The sequence below is a fragment of the Ostrea edulis genome, chromosome 2 (assembly GCF_947568905.1).
Source record: "Ostrea edulis chromosome 2, xbOstEdul1.1, whole genome shotgun sequence".
Lineage (NCBI taxonomy): Eukaryota > Metazoa > Mollusca > Bivalvia > Ostreida > Ostreidae > Ostrea > Ostrea edulis.
Window position 1 is genome coordinate 8965760 of NC_079165.1, and position 18932 is coordinate 8984691.

General features: G+C 36.1%; 2 protein-coding genes across 3 annotated transcripts in view; one reads left to right on the forward strand and one right to left on the reverse strand.

The window, feature by feature from the left end:
* Positions 1 to 7444: 7444 nt before the first annotated feature.
* On the reverse strand, positions 7445 to 17062 carry LOC125681004 (syntaxin-17-like). 2 transcript variants are annotated; one of them, XM_056156031.1, is made up of 9 exons: positions 16857 to 17062; positions 13133 to 13238; positions 12879 to 13047; positions 11952 to 12172; positions 11227 to 11366; positions 9426 to 9476; positions 9208 to 9294; positions 8724 to 8856; positions 7445 to 8430 (listed from the first exon to the last, which is right to left on the reverse strand). In XM_056156031.1, exons 3-9 carry the CDS (start codon positions 12887 to 12889, stop codon positions 8285 to 8287), a joined length of 789 nt encoding a protein of 262 aa, XP_056012006.1. In that variant the 5' UTR covers positions 12890 to 13047; positions 13133 to 13238; positions 16857 to 17062; the 3' UTR covers positions 7445 to 8284. The 2 variants fall into 2 exon arrangements, with proteins under 2 accessions (XP_056012006.1, XP_048776847.2); XM_048920890.2 differs by having other exon boundaries at positions 11952 to 12177; positions 16857 to 17061.
* Positions 17063 to 17098: 36 nt separating this feature from the next.
* LOC125681006 (ADAM 17-like protease) overlaps positions 17099 to 18932 on the forward strand; it is a 20728-nt gene continuing 18894 nt past the window's right edge. Inside the window, exons 1-4 of the mRNA XM_056156030.1 lie at positions 17099 to 17240; positions 17943 to 18072; positions 18468 to 18595; positions 18795 to 18883. Of these exons, the coding sequence (XP_056012005.1) occupies positions 17183 to 17240; positions 17943 to 18072; positions 18468 to 18595; positions 18795 to 18883 (405 nt within the window). The 5' untranslated portion in view covers positions 17099 to 17182. The remainder of the gene's footprint in view (positions 17241 to 17942; positions 18073 to 18467; positions 18596 to 18794; positions 18884 to 18932) is intronic.

The following is an 18932-nucleotide window of genomic DNA, read 5'->3' on the forward strand; positions in this document are numbered from 1 at the left end:
GTTTTTTAATGGGTTTTTTCCTTCATTATCCAGTCTTTAAAAATCCACCTGTGACGTCATTCTTTTGTTCGAATTCTCCATTATTTTTCAGGAATGGATAGTTTCAGACAACTGCTTAGTAATGTTCTGTTGCGATAAAAATGGGTTTTTTTATGAATAAGTTCCCCCTAATCCCCCGGCCTTTGTCACTGTTTTAACAAAATTTAAAATCCACCTATGACGTCATTCTTTTGTTCGAACACTCCATTATTTTTCAGGAATGGAGAGTTCGGAAAGTAGGTCAACCTTTATACAAGTAGATATAAATGCATGCAACAAAAGAATGAAAAACGTAAGACATGATTAAAATTAAATTTAGTTTTTATTAATGTTTACAGTGGATTTTAAGTGGGTCAATGTACTCTTATCACTCCATTCCTTAAAAGCAATGGACCTCGGCCCCTTTGGGGCCTCGATCCATTACTTTGAAGGAATGGAGCGATACGAGTACATTAACCCTTACGTAAAGAATCATCTTCAAGTTATAAGCTAAAGTCACAGATGGGAGTCGAACCCAAGACCTCTCACATGTAAAGGCAGACGTTCTACCCACTGAGCTACCGAGGACTATGACAACATCGGAAAAATTAAACAATAGATGTTTCATATGACAAACCTCTGTACTAGTACTATATATAATTCTAATATTCAATAGTATTTACGAGTTACAATTGTAGTTTGATTTAAACTTTGGGTGGATTTTAAGTAGGTCAATGTCCTCGTTCCTCTCCATTCCTTAAAAGCAATGAATCTCGGCACCTTCGGCTTCATCACTTTTAAGGAATGGAGAGGTATACTTGGACATACCACGTAATGACCATTAAAGGGGAATGACATGATAAAACCCTGCTTTACATCTAGCTGGTACTCAATAAGTTTACTATACCAGTGAACACCGCTCACTCAGCTCAGTTCATTATATACCCGTTCTTGTCACACTGATTTTGATTACGGATAACTCCGTTTACCTGATCAAGAAATAGGGCTCACGGCCGGTCTGACCGGTCGATTGGGGATGCTTACTCCTCCTAGAGACCTGATCCCACCTCTGGTGTATCCAGGGGCCCGTGTTTGCCAAACTCTCTATTTTGTATTGCTTATAGGAGTTATGAGATGGATCACTGTTGGTCATCTTTACAGGCAAATTGGATACACGGTGAAAAACCTGATATGCAGTATTAAATTAGCAACGTAAGTGTTATAGGGGAAATAACTCAATGCCACGGCAACTAGTTTTGGCGCACACCCAAACACAATGAGAGAGAAAACTAATTGATGTCTAAATTTGCTCAGATTCTTGTTTTCCCCCATAGACGTATGAACACGGACTCCTTGTCAGCGATTTCAAAATCTTGGGGTTGGACTCTTGGTTATGGTGGCTGATTTGTTTCATTTTACAAGTTGTCGTCTTTTCGTTATTTCGAGGCGTAAAGACGACAAAACGATAATTAGCGACTTTTCGCCCCAAAATAACGAAAAGACAAAAGAAACGAAAAGACGACAAAATATAGGCGAAAAGACGACAAACAAAACCCGCAAATTAGCGACCTAATTTGTCGTCTTTTCGCTTGGTGTTTTGTCGTCTTTTCGAGAAAAGGCGACAAAACGGTAACTAGTGACTTTTCGCCTCGAAATAACGAAAAGACGCTAAAATACCGATTTCCCCGTTATTTCTAAGAATTCAATATACAAGAAATATGACCCCCTTGCATGAAATCATTTTCCAAACTGGAAAGGAGGGCGCACGATAGGGGACAGATACTGCTTTAGCAATATTAGAATGTTTTGTGCGACTGGTTGATCTTGTCAGTAACTGGCCGGGGACATACGATGTAGTGTTGTTCGTTAATTTCCGTTTTTCTATCCTTACCAGGGGCGGATCCAGGAATTGCGGTTACGGGGTTTTTGTTTTGAACATATTTTATTGATGAAATCAAAAGGATTGGGAACAAGTTCTGACAACTTACAAGTCCCTCTCCTAAAATATTACAATATGTCATGCAAGGTAATAATTAACAGGTATAATGTACAATGATTAAACCGGGTTTAACTCTATATCGCCGCAAGCTAACAAAACAAATATGAAAAACTGAAGATAAAAATTGATAAACACAGATCTAAGCTTAATGAATGTCAAACAACTAGTGAGTAGTTTTAAAATGTGTTTGAGGAAATGCATAAAACATGAAAACGGTAACACAATGAAACGTTGTCTTTTGTAAGTACCTCTACCTGATAAATAGAAAAGACCGATTGCAGATCGGAATTGTTCAATGGAGTTACCTAGTTGTCTAAGTTGTGGTATATGTAATTTGAAAATATGTAGCTGCAATCATAGAAAATGTTTCCTGTTGAGGGTTTAAATATTAGGACATGTATTTCTGAAGACCTAGAATATATAAATATGGTTGCATGACAAACTGCACATAAGGTTTGATTGTAAGTAAACAAAATGGTATGGAAGAAAAAAGAGAAAAAACATAAATACATACAAGGCAACAATTCACATGAGTACAGTACTACCTTGGTAGTAATACAAGACATTTCAAAATAAATGAGTTCATGCAAATAACAGCAAAACAATGGCAAATAAAGCATACAAAACATGTAGGGTAAGAAAATAGAAGGGGTAAATTGCAGACAAAAAGGACAAAATAATTGAAATTTGAGGCCATATGAATTTTAAGGTAAAGTTTTAACTGGAAAACTTGTGAGTATGAAAGTATTTGTTTTCGGTATAGTAATATTATCAGTGTAGTAATATTATAAACATAAAATAGCTAAATAATTGGTAATGCATTTCAAAATACTGTACGTAGTCGTATTTAATTCTTGGACATAATATATACATCATATATAGGTACACTCAGAGTCAGCTCTCATTTGGCGCCGGGGTATGACCAAACGGACATAGGTCACTCTCTTGTCTGATGATGTGAGTTTTCTGTCCGTGATCTCTAATACGAATTTTACCGTGGGAAGACCACGGCTGCAGAATCACTTGTTCACGACAGAGCTGACGGCACAGGAATAATAATTTGTCTCTACGTTTCGTCAGATCTTCATTGATTGACACATGTTTTGTCTCCGGATTTCGTTTTAGACTCTTATGGTTTTTCACTAATCTAAATTTCAGGTCTGCTGAACGTAGCCTTGCGATGATCTGTCTAGGTGTGTGTGTCCTATGGCGGTTGGTGGGTGCCCCTACCCGATGCGAATTAACAAATATCATCACGGTTGATTGAAATCCCGGCTTTAGTGGTCACATCCAAGATCAAATCAGTTGTATTCTCTCCAGCTGTCTCAGGAATCCCAGAGAATCTTACTAGTGGTCTTCTACCATATTGTTCAAGTTCATCAAGTTGAAGATGAAGATCATTGTTCATGGATTCCAGTTTGTTGATTTTGGCATTAAGAGGCTCTACTGCTTTTGTCACTTCTTGTTTCACTAGTGCACATAACTCATCTTGAATGGATAATTTTACCGCAGCAGCAATTCTAACAATATCATTTTCACCAATGACGAGTTGATGGGTGATTTGTGGGTTGTTAACCGTTGGTAATGGGGGAAAATCAGACGGGTCACGTTGAGACACTGGGGTAGAAGTAGTCATTCTGGGGAATTCAGGCTCAGACTCGTCCCTCTGTTTTTTAGGAGTTCTCGCGACATCCGAGAATGACTTGGATAAGTCACTAAGATTCCTTTTGTTTTCTGCTTTTTCGGTCATTTTGATCACACAAATCAAGGTCACAATGTCACAAATATACAGTATGTCTATATAAGTACCCAGTTACATTCAGCACATATAACACAAACTATTTCAATCAGAGTTTAAATCAATGTTTGATTCGACAACGACAACGACATCAGCAGGGTGAGCAGAAATCATATCAACAATGGTTCGTCAAATTTTTTTGAAATTACTCACATTTCAAAGCTAAGATTTTAGCTAAACATGGTCTCAACAACTTATAGCACTCCTTTGATCTTCTGAAAAATTTCTGGCAGTCCACCCCAAGATTTAATAGATGTTTTTCACATATTTGTACGAGCTCCTTTGTTACTGACCACTTACTACCAAGGGCGCTTCAAAAAGTCAAGGTTACGGGGTGCGCCACTTTATGAGGCAGGGGGTCTGGGGGCCGCCTTGAGGCTCCGGAAGCTCCTGGGTTTTACAGGGCTTGGAACATGTCTCCTAATTAAAAAGTCATTTGTACTATTTTCTATCATTTTTGATAAAGTGAATTTAGTAAAATGACGCAAATTTTAAGGGTTTTTGGAAAAAATTAAGTTCTCCCAATTAAGTAATTCAAGAAATCAAAAAATTTTGTCATTTATTTCTCGGGGAGTGGAAGAGATTATTGCTTGTTTTATCGTTTAGTACATTTTTCTAAACAAGATACCAAGATTTACCTTTTGAAAATTTTAGGGGGGGGGGGGGGGCGCCGGCTGCGCCCCCCTTAAATCCGCCACTGCTTACGTTAAACGTGTGTCTGTTTGACTTTGTTGCCATTATTTCGGAAAGTCATCCCTAGTCAAACATCGTCTGAACAGAAGGATTTTGTTCATGTTCTCCTGCAGAAGAACTACTCACCAGTTCATGATGCTAGTTCTCGCAGATGCGGCGGCATTTTAGAGCAATATGAGCACAGGTATCCGAATTTTAATCAGTATATTTTGATATGAATTTGAATACAGTGCCGACTTTAAATAAAATTTACTTACTTAGTAAATAGATATAAATAGAAAAAACTATCTCTCTCTCTTTCTAGATATATATATAGTTTTTTCCCCCTCTTTTTATATATCTATTTACTGATTAAAATTCAGATACCTGTGATAGGAGGAGCAGAAAATTTCTAGCCAACTTCTGTTAGAGGAAATATTTATTCAGGAACTCAGATGTTTTGAATTCCCAGATTGAGAAGAATATGTTAATTCCCCCCCCCCCCCCCCCCCATGTTATTCAGGCTAGTATGAACAAGGTTGTCAAACCAGGAATGTTTTTTTTCCCTTCAAATTCTAATGCAAGAATACGAACTTAAAAATTTGGATGCCCACCCATAGAAGTGATTTTGGTACACTCCCATCCACCCATAGAGGCAAATAAAGCTTTATAGGCTCTTAGATATAGAAGCAAATTGATTTATTTGAAAAGTAGAATCTAAAATATTCCAAAGTCAGAAATTTTTTCCCATCATACAGTATAAAATACTTTTCCCTCTTGATATCAACTTTATTCAGTATTCAATACATGCAATTCCCTTTCAAGCATAATTTACAGAACGCCAGGATTGCCTCTGTCAATCATGTGCTCTTCTGATTATTTTTATCACAGATTACCCTGGTATATGGTTTGGTAAAATAACACTCCATAGAAGCAATTTTCATGCAAATACCACCCACCATAGAATCAATATCCCACCAGTGTGAACCACCAACCATAGAATCAATATCCCACCAGTGTGAACCACCCACCACAGAATCAGTATCCCATCAGTGTGAACCACCCACCATAGAATCAATATCCCTCAGTGTGAACCACCCACCATAGAATCAATATCCCACCAGTGTGAACCACCCACCATAGAATCAATATCCCTCAGTGTGAACCACCCACCATAGAATCAATATCCCACCAGTGTGAACCACCCACCATAGAATCAATATCCCTCAGTGTGAACCACCCACCATAGAATCAGTATCCCTCAGTGTGAACCACCCACCATAGAATCAATATCCCACCAGTGTGAACCATCCACCACAGAATCAGTATCCCACCAGTGTGAACCATCCACCATAGAATCAGTATCCCTCAGTGTGAACCACCCACCATAGAATCAATATCCCACCAGTGTGAACCACCAACCATAGAATCAATATCCCACCAGTGTGAGCCACCCACCATAGAATCAATATCCCATCAGTGTGAACCACCAACCATAGAATCAATATCCCTCAGTGTGAACAACCCACCATAGAATTAATATCCCACCAGTGTGAACCACCAACCATAGAATCAATATCCCACCAGTGTGAACCACCAACCATAGAATCAATATTCCATCAGTGTGAACCACCCACCATAGAATCAATATCCCACCAGTGTGAACCACCCACCACAGAATCAGTATCCCATCAGTGTGAACCACCCACCATAGAATCAATATCCCTCAGTGTGAACCACCCACCATAGAATCAATATCTCACCAGTGTGAACCACCCACCATAGAATCAATATCCCACCAGTGTGAACCACCCACCATAGAATCAATATCCCTCAGTGTGAACCACCCACCATAGAATCAGTATCCCTCAGTGTGAACCACCCACCATAGAATCAATATCCCACCAGTGTGAACCACCCACCATAGAATCAATATCCCTCAGTGTGAACCACCCACCATAGAATCAATATCCCACCAGTGTGAACCACCCACCATAGAATCAATATCCCTCAGTGTGAACCACCCACCATAGAATCAGTATCCCTCAGTGTGAACCACCCACCATAGAATCAATATCCCACCAGTGTGAACCACCCACCACAGAATCAGTATCCCACCAGTGTGAACCACCCACCATAGAATCAGTATCCCTCAGTGTGAACCACCCACCATAGAATCAATATCCCACCAGTGTGAACCACCCACCATAGAATCAGTATCCCACCAGTGTGAACCACCCACCATAGAATCAATATCCCACTAGTGTGAATCACCCACCATAGAATCAATATCCCTCAGTGTGAACCACCCACCATAGAATTAGTATCCCTCAGTGTGAACCACCCACCATAGAATCAGTATCCCTCAGTGTGAACCACCCACCATAGAATCAGTATCCCTCAGTGTGAACCACCCACCACAGAATCAATATCTCACCAGTGTGAACCACCCACCATAGAATCAATATCCCACCAGTGTGAACCACCCACCATAGAATCAGTATCTCTCAGTGTGAACCACCCACCATAGAATCAGTATCTCTCAGTGTGAACCACCCACCATAGAATCAGCATCCCTCAGTGTGAACCACCCATCATAGAATCAATATCCCACCAGTGTGAACCACCCACCATAGAATCAGTATCTCTCAGTGTGAACCACCCACCATAGAATCAATATCCCTCAGTGTGAACCACCCACCATAGAATCAATATCCCACCAGTGTGAACCACCCACCATAGAATCAGTATCCCTCAGTGTGAACCACCCACCATAGAATCAGTATCCCTCAGTGTGAACCACCCACCATAGAATCAATATCCCACCAGTGTGAATCACCCACCATAGAATCAATATCCCACCAGTGTGAACCATACAAAGATTTTTAAAAAACTGCTTTCCATGGGTACCCCATATATGTTTAAAATGGAATAGCTCTGAGTTTGTTAAAGCAAGCAAATATATTAATATTTTATTATCTATATTTTTTTAAAACAACATTTTATTAAGAAATGAATAGGACTGGGCAACAGGCACAGCCTATTTTAGCCCTCTCCCTACATCAAGGTCAGAATGGAAGTGGAACACACAAAATAATTATATACATAAACATACAAACACATACACACATACAAGTCATATACATATAAACAGAAAAGGTAAACAAACAGACAGGGGAAACATATAATATATATACATAATGAGAGAGAAGAAAATAAGAAAGATGTAAACAAATACAAGGTCTAACAGAAAAGACCAGTACTGGTAAAAAATAATTTTTTGAACATAAAAAGAAAAATAGAAGAAGTACATGTAATAATAATTGCATTATTGGTAAGTGTATTCAACTGTATGTGATAAGCACTTATAAGAACCTTTTAGTATCTATAATATATACTTTTGAACAATTTCAAAAACTTTTTCATTATCTTTAAAACTTACATTTGTCTAAGTTTTATTATTTATATTACCCCAGCCCAACATAAAAAAAACTTCTTTATTGATTATCAGCCTTTTCTAACATAATGTGAAAAATTAAATCAATTTGCAGCTGACCTTGCCGTTTCAGAATCTACTTCTTTTGTCCTGCAAATTCATAAATCAGTCCAATATTTGTCCTTAAATTTAATAGTATAAATTCGATAAATATTAATTCTTCATTACAGATGCATGGGATGTTAATTATAAAATGGCAATAAATGATATACATGTAGATAAGGGAATGAAAAAACAATACTGATACCACAAACTGCTCAGTTAACACGCCTAGTCAAAACAAATTCTGCTGAATCGTTTATCATCTCCATGGTAACCAGCTTTTCTGCTGACTAGACTGAGATGCTATGTCTGGTAGAGACGATGATTTTTTCAGATTCATATTTTTCAGTTCTACCTCAGTGACTTTGTTTTGTCTGTTTTTTAGCACCCTGCCTCCAACCAATCCTGCATAATGAAATGACGCTAATTTTTTTCTGTGACTTTTATAACGAAAAGTTATTTATGTACAGTCCACTCCACCTACATTAAACTGAATACATACACTTATATTGAACAATCTGTCATATTAAGATAAAAATAAATCTCTGGTAACATATCGATTATATTGTGCTGTGGATATAATGAAGAAATCAGGTTGTTCTCCTGAATTTCATTGGGAGTAGACTGCATGTCTACAGTATAATTTCTCAGCAGTTAAACTTTGATTACTTGCACCATATAGAGAACTAAGTACTCACCAGCTGTGCCCCCAATTCCGATCCCAAGAATGCCCCCTATTTTGGCCCCAGCAAATAATCCTATTGGCCCCGCTACCACTGTTCCAATTACAGCACCTGCTATTGGGAACATAGCAGCTTTGTATTTGGATGCCTGAAAGAAAAAACACCAATCTGTTCACTCTCTTCACGGCCCTTACTCTTTAAAAATCCATATACAAATGGATAGCCTCCTGTTTGTGTGATTTCTATAAATATCATTTTGTCAATTTTCCCGAAAAGATTAAAAAATTATGCAGCAAAATTCATGAATATTACATTTTTAAAAATTACAATGCATTTTGAATATTATGAAATTACTAAATAAAATTACTCATGATTTTTATGTCAATTCAATCACATGCATATTTTTACTGAGAGAGAGAGAGAGAGAGAGAGAGAGAGAGAGAGAGAGAGAGAGAGAGAGAGATATTTAATGCACAGGATCCATGGAACACAGCTGTACCTTTCCGAGTTGAAATGCTCCTTTCCGGACATCATGGTGTGCTTTCTCAATGTTGTCTTCGATTCTATCTACAGCTTCCTGTTGAGTCTGTAAAAATTTGGTTGTACACCCTCCATTGTACACTGGTTATATATGTATTGTTTATACTCTCAGTCTTTAAAATTAGAAGTATTCTATTTTTGTAACCAAAAGGCCTGGAAATCTATACATCAGCTTACCTTCACTGCACTTGAAAAATTGTGTATCAGAGAATTTAATTCCACCAAATTCTGAAAAATGAAAGAGAAATACAGCATCTGTTGTACATGTATCTGAGATACAATATTGTTTTACTACATACTGACAATTTGGGGAGGTGGTCACTGGCTTCAAAGTACTTAAAAAATAATATCTATCTGACTCATATATTAACTATTTTCACATCCTCCACAAATTAACTGACTTCAAATATCCCATAAAATATCAACCTTCACATCTCCCAAAAGTTAGCTAATTCACTTTTCCAATACTCTTAGATTCACTGATTTCACATTTTCCACAAGTAAACTGATTTCACATTTAAAAACAGCAGATACATGTATAAAAAATAAATGAAATTTGATTTTTGAAATTTCATGAGGGTATGAACTGCAACGCTTCACATCGCCCTACTAAATTCATAAAGCTCTAACACGTTTCATGGAGTACACCGCGTGGAGTGTCACAGTCATAAAGCTCTAACACATTTCCTGAAGTACGCCGCGTGGAGTGTCACAGTTTATACCCTCATGTTTTTCAAATATCATCTTTTTTTTTAAATGACCATTAAACCCAAACATAAGAACACATCCTCACTCAATACATGGCATCGATTAAACAGTACCAATCTCAAACATAAATACTGAATTACTGTGACCTTGACCTTTTTACTTAGAAACCTTGGAGTTTATTCCCATCTTCACAGAGTTTGTAAGGAAGTACCATGTGGGGAATTGCATTATTGTATTGCACCCTGTCAGTCAGTGAAGAATTCAATTTTAAATGTTTTGTAGTAGGGTACATGCTGTTGGGTCAAGTTCATTTATGCATAACATAGATAGAGATATAATCCTGTGGGGACCCGGGCTAGAATAGGTCCTCAGTACCCCTTGCTTGTCCTTAGAGGCGACTAAATGGGGTGGTCCTTTGGATGAAACCATAAAAACCCGAGGCCCCGTGTCCCAGCATGTGTGGCACGATAAAGATCCCGCCCTGCTCAAAGGCTGTAAACGCCGAGCATAGGCCGAAATTTTACAGCCCTTCACAGGCATTGGTGACGTCTCTATATGAGTGAAATATTCTCGAGCAGGACGTTAAACAATACTCAATATTCAATAGATAGAGATACAATGTGAATAAATTAAATATAAACTAGATCAATGTAGTTTATGTTTGTCTGATACATGTGAAACGATCCTAAGCAAGATACAGCCTTACAACATGTGAAACGATCCTAAGCAAGATACAGCCTTACAACATGTGAAACGATCCTAAGCAAGATACAGCCTTACAACATGTGAAACGATCCTAAGCAAGATACAGCCTTACAAAGTCCAAGTGAAAATGAAATGGTCCAACATTCTTCAGTATGTGATTTTTGTATAAAGCATTATTAAATGGATACATAATGAATTTGACCTATGAACTATTGACCTATATAATATTGTGTCTCTACATTGTTACACTGGATTACATGTATTTATCATGTCCTTGACCTGTGACCTTCATCTACCTAATGATCATCTCTGTACATGTAGCAGGTGTGAGAATGAAAACTGGAATGGTTCTCTTCATAATTTTGGTATCCATAACATTGTTAACTTGACATTTTAAAATGGGAATCTTCACTTTCCTCTTTGCTTTATTGGAAACAAATAAAATACCAAAAGCTGGTGTCTTCAACATTTCCTGAACACAGATATACACACATCAAGTCCACAAGCTCACAGACAAGTTTCTACACATATTTCCCAAGCAATGTTGATGCAAAGGAAAAGTTACCTCGTGTAAATTTTCCCAGGATTCCTCTGCCATGGAAGTGTCAGGAATATGGTGTAGCTGTTCGGTTCCAGCAAAAACAAGCTCATTTTCACTCACAGTTCTGTTTCTGTTTGACAGAACCTCTGTGTCCTCTGTTTTGTCTACAAGAAGAACTTTAATGTACAGCAGAAAATATTGGAACATCATTATCATTTGGTTGAAGGTCATGCATGATGAAATGTGGATTTTTTTCTCCCCACAAAGTCAATTCAATTTTCACTAATTCGTCATTACATGTATTTTGTTAGGAGTTCTTATGTTGTGATAAAAACAGAGAGAAAAAAATTGTTATCCTAAAATACATTTTCATCAGTGAGATGGTGAGACTTAGCTTTAGCAGGAAATTTCACATAAAGTGTTTTCTGTATGAAAATGGTGTTTACCTGATAAAATCAACTACTTGTGGCACAATGCATGTATGTGTATTTATAATAAAATATAACTTTCAAGAACTAAATATGATCATGATGATAAGGGCAATATCTGCCCACCAAAATAATTATACTTTTGTTTTAACATGTATATCAAGAAACAGCATTAAAGTAGTCATTAAATTTCATTATGTTTCTGTCGCATGAAAAATTTAATTACTTTTAAATGAACATTTATTTCAAAATGTAAAGTTGGAATATTTAGTGGCCTTTACCTAATAGCAAATTTTTAAACAATGAAAGATGAACTTTTACCGTAACTTTGGGATATCCCTGTACTTAAATCCACAAAGTCCTGTAAGGTTTCTACAGCCTGCTGAACCATCGGATCGGTTTTGTTATCGAATTCTTTAACATCATCATCCATAACCTGTGTTCGTAGCTTCTTGATTTCTTTAATATTTGCTTTGATTTGTTGGACGGTTCTTGTGGCATTGATGTTTTCTCGATGAAGAGCATTCCAATCGCTCAGTCGACTAAACTGAAATTCAAACAGAAAATGAAGACAATTATTACACAATATTAGATAGACTATCATTATTAATTACCAAAATTTTCTTTTAATCAATAAATTCACATGGAAAACAAGTGCAATATATTCCATTAATCTGGTACAGTAAAACATTTAACATGCTTATAATGAACACGCTTAGAATGAATCCATGCTTATTGTGAAATGATGATTTATTCCCCTATGAGAGGAAAATAATGAAAATTGTATTGGATATAACAAAGTTAGGTTAATATAATGAACAATTTTTTGCAGGTCCTGGAGGTTCACTATAACCATGTTTTACTGCACGTGGTGATACTGAAAGATTATACAATAATTTCTTCTTCCTAAGTCTTAAATTCTAATCCAATGGGGATCCATGTTAGAATAGGTCTCAGTACCCCTTGTTTGCCGTAAGAGGCAATGGGGTGGTCCTTTGAATGAGACAGCAAAAACTGATGCCCCGATTCACAGCAGGTGTGGCATGATAAAGATTCCTCTCTGCTCAAAGGCTGCAAGCACCGGGCATAGGCTTAAATTTTACTGTAACAGTCCTTCACCGACAATGGTGATGTCTCCATATGAGTGAAAAATTCTCAAGCAGGGCATTTAAACAACCAACAAACCAACCTTAAATTCTATGAAAAATGTAGTTGATTACAAATACAAACATGAGCTTGTTACTGTACCTTCTCCACATTGAGTCTGTGTTGATGCAGTCTCTCTATATCGATTGTAATGACTTTGATAAATTTGTTGACAGATATCTCCAATCTTCTTATTGAATATTTCTGCACTTCCTGTGGGGTATTGCTTTGTTTTACCGCTTGTGATTCAAAAGATGCCATTTTCAAAGTTCTATAAAAAACATTTAATAAAGCATGAAATAAGTCAAGGTATTTGCATTTGTAAAACACAAATTCTGTGTTTCTAAGAATCTTACCAGGTGAGATAGTAGACTCCGTGTATCAAATACATATACTCAGTCAGTCAATTTCACATGTAAGTTAATTAAGACCATGTGTAGGCGCTTCAATGCAAATGAGAATCTACAAAATACAGAACCAACAATATTGATTTTAAAATTGAGAATTCATACTCTTACTTTTATAAGGGTTAATTAACACAGATGTTGAATTAGCTGCTGATCTGCAGCATATAAATGCCTATACTCGCATGCATAAAACATTTCATGCCTATACTCGCATACATAAAACATTCCATGCCTATACTCACATGCATAAAACATTCCATGTCTATACTCGCATGCATAAAACATTCCATGCCTAAACTCGCATGCATAAAACATTCCATGCCTATACTCGCATACATAAAACATTCCATGCCTATACTCACATACATAAAACATTCCATGCCTCTACTCACATGCATAAAACATTCCATGCCTAGACTCACATACATAAAACATTCCATGCCTAGACTCGCATACATAAAACATTCCATGCCTATACTCACATGCATAAAACATTCCATGCCTAAACTCACATACATAAAACATTCCATGCCTAAACTCGCATACATAAAACATTCCATGCCTATACTCGCATACATAAAACATTCCATGCCTATACTCACATACATAAAACACTTCATGCCTATACTCACATGCATAAAACATTCCATGCCTATACTCGCATACATAAAACATTCCATGCCTAAACTCGCATGCATAAAACATTCCATGCCTATACTCGTATACATAAAACATTCCATGCCTAAACTCACATACATAAAACATTCCATGCCTATACTCGTATACATAAAACATTCCATGCCTATACTCGCATACATAAAACATTCCATGCCTATACTCACATACATAAAACATTCCATGCCTATACTCACATGCATAAAACATTCCATGCCTATACTCACATACATAAAACATTCCATGCCTATACTCGCATACATAAAACATTCCATGCCTATACTCGCATACATAAAACATTCCATGCCTATACTCACATACATAAAACATTTCATGCCTATACTCACATGCATAAAACATTCCATGCCTATACTCGCATACATAAAACATTCCATGCCTATACTCGCATGCATAAAACATTCCATGCCTATACTCGCATACATAAAACATTCCATGCCTAAACTCACATACATAAAACATTCCATGCCTATACTCGCATACATAAAACATTCCATGCCTCTACTCGCATACATAAAACATTCCATGCCTCTACTCGCATACATAAAACATTCCATGCCTATACTCACATGCATAAAACATTCCATGCCTATACTCACATACATAAAACATTCCATGCCTATACTCGCATGCATAAAACATTCCATGCCTAAACTCACATACATAAAACATTCCATGCCTATACTCACATACATAAAACATTCCATGCCTATACTCGCATGCATAAAACATTCCATGCCTAAACTCACATACATAAAACATTCCATGCCTATACTCACATACATAAAACATTCCATGCCTATACTCACATGCATAAAACATTCCATGCCTATACTCACATGCATAAAACATTCCATGCCTAAACTCACATACATAAAACATTCCATGCCTATACTCACATACATAAAACATTCCATGCCTATACTCACATGCATAAAACATTCCATGCCTATACTCACATGCATAAAACATTCCATGCCTAAACTCACATACATAAAACATTCCATGCCTATACTCACATACATAAAACATTCCATGCCTATACTCACATGCATAAAACATTCCATGCCTATACTCACATGCATAAAACATTCCATGCCTAAACTCACATACATAAAACATTCCATGCCTATACTCACATACATAAAACATTCCATGCCTATACTCGCATACATAAAACATTCCATGCCTATACTCGCATACATAAAACATTCCATGCCTATACTCATATACATAAAACATTCCATGCCTATACTCGCATACATAAAACATTCCATGCCTATACTCACATGCATAAAACATTCCATGCCTATACTCACATACATAAAACATTCCATGCCTAAACTCGCATGCATAAAACATTCCACTCCAAACAATTTGCTACAACTATATTAGGAAATTCAATTTGACCAGCTTCAGTCCAGTCCATAACATAAAATTGATAAAAGTATTTTGTAATATATAACTGTAAGTGAGATACAAGCTGAAACATTCTTAACATCTCAACAAATCTTCATAGCTCACAACTTGTTCAGTGTGATGGTTTACAAAGTGAATTACAATAATTGTTGATATCTTCTGTTTATCATGTGTCTTAATTGGCTCCATGCTGAGTTTTGGCTGTGTGTGGCTATCGGATAAGTATGTGGATCATAGATGCCATATAGCTCAGTTCATTAAGCACCCAACTGGAAATTCAGGGCACTGGGTTTGGATTTTGGTCTGGCCTGTTGCATTTTCTCCCTACCTATCACATTTGGTGCTATTCCCTGGAACTCATAGGTGAAAATTCCTGCCAGTTCACACTCGCTATCACTAGTGAATTGATCAGCTCTAGATAGAATGTTCTACAAACTCTATGAACCTGGTGAGGGGACCCAGACACAGTAAGTAGTTCAATCAGTCTTACCAGATCAACCCTAAGTAAAACCAGGTGTCTTAACAAATGAAGATAATAATGTATACTCTATTCACCTTAAAGCCAATAAGTTTTACGCTAATTTGAGATATAAATCTGGTATAAAATTAATCATGAATACATTTCACATCTTGTAGTCGATTTGAATCCAGCCTTCCACTAAATTCCAGTGATCGATATCTTTTTTTAAAACAGTTTTTGAAAAGAATTCAAAAATCGTTATGCTGCTTTTTGGCTATTCATCTAGTTGAATGAAGCTATTTCAAATAGCTTAATAAAGCTACATATACTTTTAAAATTATAGAGACTGAACTGGAACTGATAAATTGGATGTTGATACCAGTATATATTCAAAATTGTATAGGTTGGGAACACTTCCCCATTAGTGAGATATTCTCGCTATACGCGATTATCCCTCTTTAGCAAGAGTAAATATATCTCGTACAACCGAGAAAAACAAATGTATTAATTAAAACAAAAACACTCATGATGTGTATTGGATTTCAGACTGCTTCGATCCCTCTTATGCAGCAACTTTGATATGCAATTTCTTGACTATGTTGTCAGTTTCATAGAAACAATTTGCATCATTTTGAGTGTGTGTCGCACTTATTCAGCATTGCACATGATTTGCCATTATGACGACAAAACACCTCGCTGTTTATGGTAATGTTTACTCTCGCTAAAGAGGGATAATCGCGTTTTAGCGAGAATATCTCGCTATAGGGGAGGTGTTCCCAACCTGTTATACATAATTAACATTCTTTGTTGATATAAATAGAAAAAATACCAAACATGAAACACAGATCATGAAAACCTTTATTCTGAGAGAGTTTGTCAATGTTCACAATACGCCATATGTTTGCGTCTTTCTGTTCATTTATCTTATCTCTTTTGGGGTTTATATTTTAATCTCCAGAATGGATCGCTCTAACGTTACTTTTTTATTTCTCATTTTATTGTAAAATGAAAATCATGTTCAAGATGATAAAGTTGTAAAATATGCATAATTTTTTCGTTAAATAGTATAGTAAACCATTACAATGATAAAATTTTGTTTACCTTTGTCTTTGACAGACTTGAGAAAACCGAAAGTACAAAATAAAAGTAGGATCAAATACAAACTTATTTCCGTGTTCACTTGTTTACCGTTTACTTTTATCAATGAATTGTATCATTTTCGATCATTTCTACTCGGATAAATATATTATTAATTATCATAGCTTATATGATTAAATAGATTCCATAAACGAAAAAAAAAAAAAAAAAAAATTTAAAATCCACGTTCTTCTGAAAACCCCTCCATGTTTGGTTTTAAACTTTACAATTTCCTTAAAGTCTGATGATCTGTTGGAATAGATACATTAAAACTTAACAAATGACTGAGGATGAGGACCGCCGTGTTTTGTTTGGTGATGGTAGTAGTTTTGGTTAACATCACAAATGGTGAGTTTAGCAAGTGGTCAAGAAAATCAGAGGTGTACCGTTCCCTTAAATAATATGCATGATATACTTACAGACATGAGTAATTCAATAATTCCATAGGTTTAGAAGTGTGTAGGAAGGAAATGTTAATGAAGGAGTGACAGTTAGATTGATCAGAGAGGTAAATAACATTGGTTGTAGAATGTGGACTTTGATTAGAATACAATATAGAATAGTTCATCTTCTAAATTAGAGTCAGTGCCCCTTTTCAGGCATCACATACCGTATTGATCATCAGCAAATGACATTCTGTGTTACATCTGAATTGTACATGTTGATTCAGTCACAATTTATAACTATCAATAACAAAGTAATCATAGTATAATGACTGAGAAGGAGAAATAATGTGAACGGAACAGTTATTATATTTCATTATAATAACCTCTAGCTACGTGTGCATATTATTGTAAGACGTATCATATTTACAATATTTAAGTACCGCTGTGTACCGTAATGCAAAACAGATCATTGATATATATTGTAACTAAAACAGGAAGAACAAGGCGGGTAGATAAACTTGTTACTGCATTGGAATGCATTGCAAGAAATGCCATAAGATGATACATTTAGTTACCAGGAATATAAAGTGTCATTAAATCATGTCGTGTCATGAACTGGTAAATTTCATACTTGTTATTTTTGTTACTTTATCTGACATCGTAGGAGATGTATCCCACAAGTTGCAGTATTATGAATTCCTACGGATGTCAGATATTGAACGTCGAACTAGACGGGGAGCGGATCCAAATCCTGCTTCACATCTTCACCAGTTCTGGTTCAAAGCATTTAAAAGGTTCTGTGATATAATTTGTATGTGTGTTACTTGTCAATGAGTTAAACCTCTGGGTTCCCTGGGGAGCATAGGGTCGCAGTTTGTATGTGTGATACATGTTTTATTTTTGTTTTCCATTAAGACTTAAAATGAGCAATCTAAATAAAATTTAATACTTTAGATCTCTGTTGTCGCTTGATTCTAAACATCTAATTTGAATTTGATAGATTGAAAAATAGGGTATGCAGTTCATTAGATATGATAAAACTTTAATTGACTAAACTCTTGTACAGTGTATGTATTGTAGTAATGTTAATGAAAGCTCTTATAAAACTTGTATACATGTATGGATACATACATATTTATCAAAGTATCTACTCTAAGAAGATATTATATAGCTTTTAATTACATTTCAGGCATTTTCATTTAGTTCTCAAACAGTCAAATATCATTCATCAGAATTTTAAAGCAAGGACACTGAATGAAAAATTAAAAAAGGAATTCTACATACCACACACAGACTTTCTCCAAGGTCATTTGTCAGGTAACTTTATCTTCTTGTTTAAATACATATGTGTAAGCATATCTTCTGAAATATTAATGAGCGAGAAGATGATTCCAAATTATTTTTATACATCTGTATGGAAATTAGAGGTACGTGATAATGATGAATGATAAAACAATATTCACCGAAAAAATAAATTTAACTGCAGTTGTTATTTCAAGCATGGAAAATATTTCAGATGATGAAAGCTCACATGTGGAGGCTCATTGGGAAGGAGATGTTTTATCAGCAAGTATAACTACAGCAGACGATACCATAGTTTTGGAGGTAAGCATTCTAGGTTTCAATAAGTAAGTGTTGGGGGCAGATCCAGGAT

Bases quoted from the DNA above. Each gene is read 5' to 3' on its own strand.
- LOC125681004 (XM_048920890.2), bottom strand. From the start codon at position 13,037: ATGGCATCTTTTGAATCACAAGCGGTAAAACAAAGCAATACCCCACAG. The intron at 11,367-11,951 runs GTAAAAGTTCAT...TTCTTCTTGTAG, and splicing joins AGGGATATCCCAAAGTTACG to ACAAAACAGAGGACACAGAG. The intron at 8,857-9,207 runs GTACAGCTGTGT...TTTTTCTTTCAG, and splicing joins GAGCATTTCAACTCGGAAAG to GCATCCAAATACAAAGCTGC.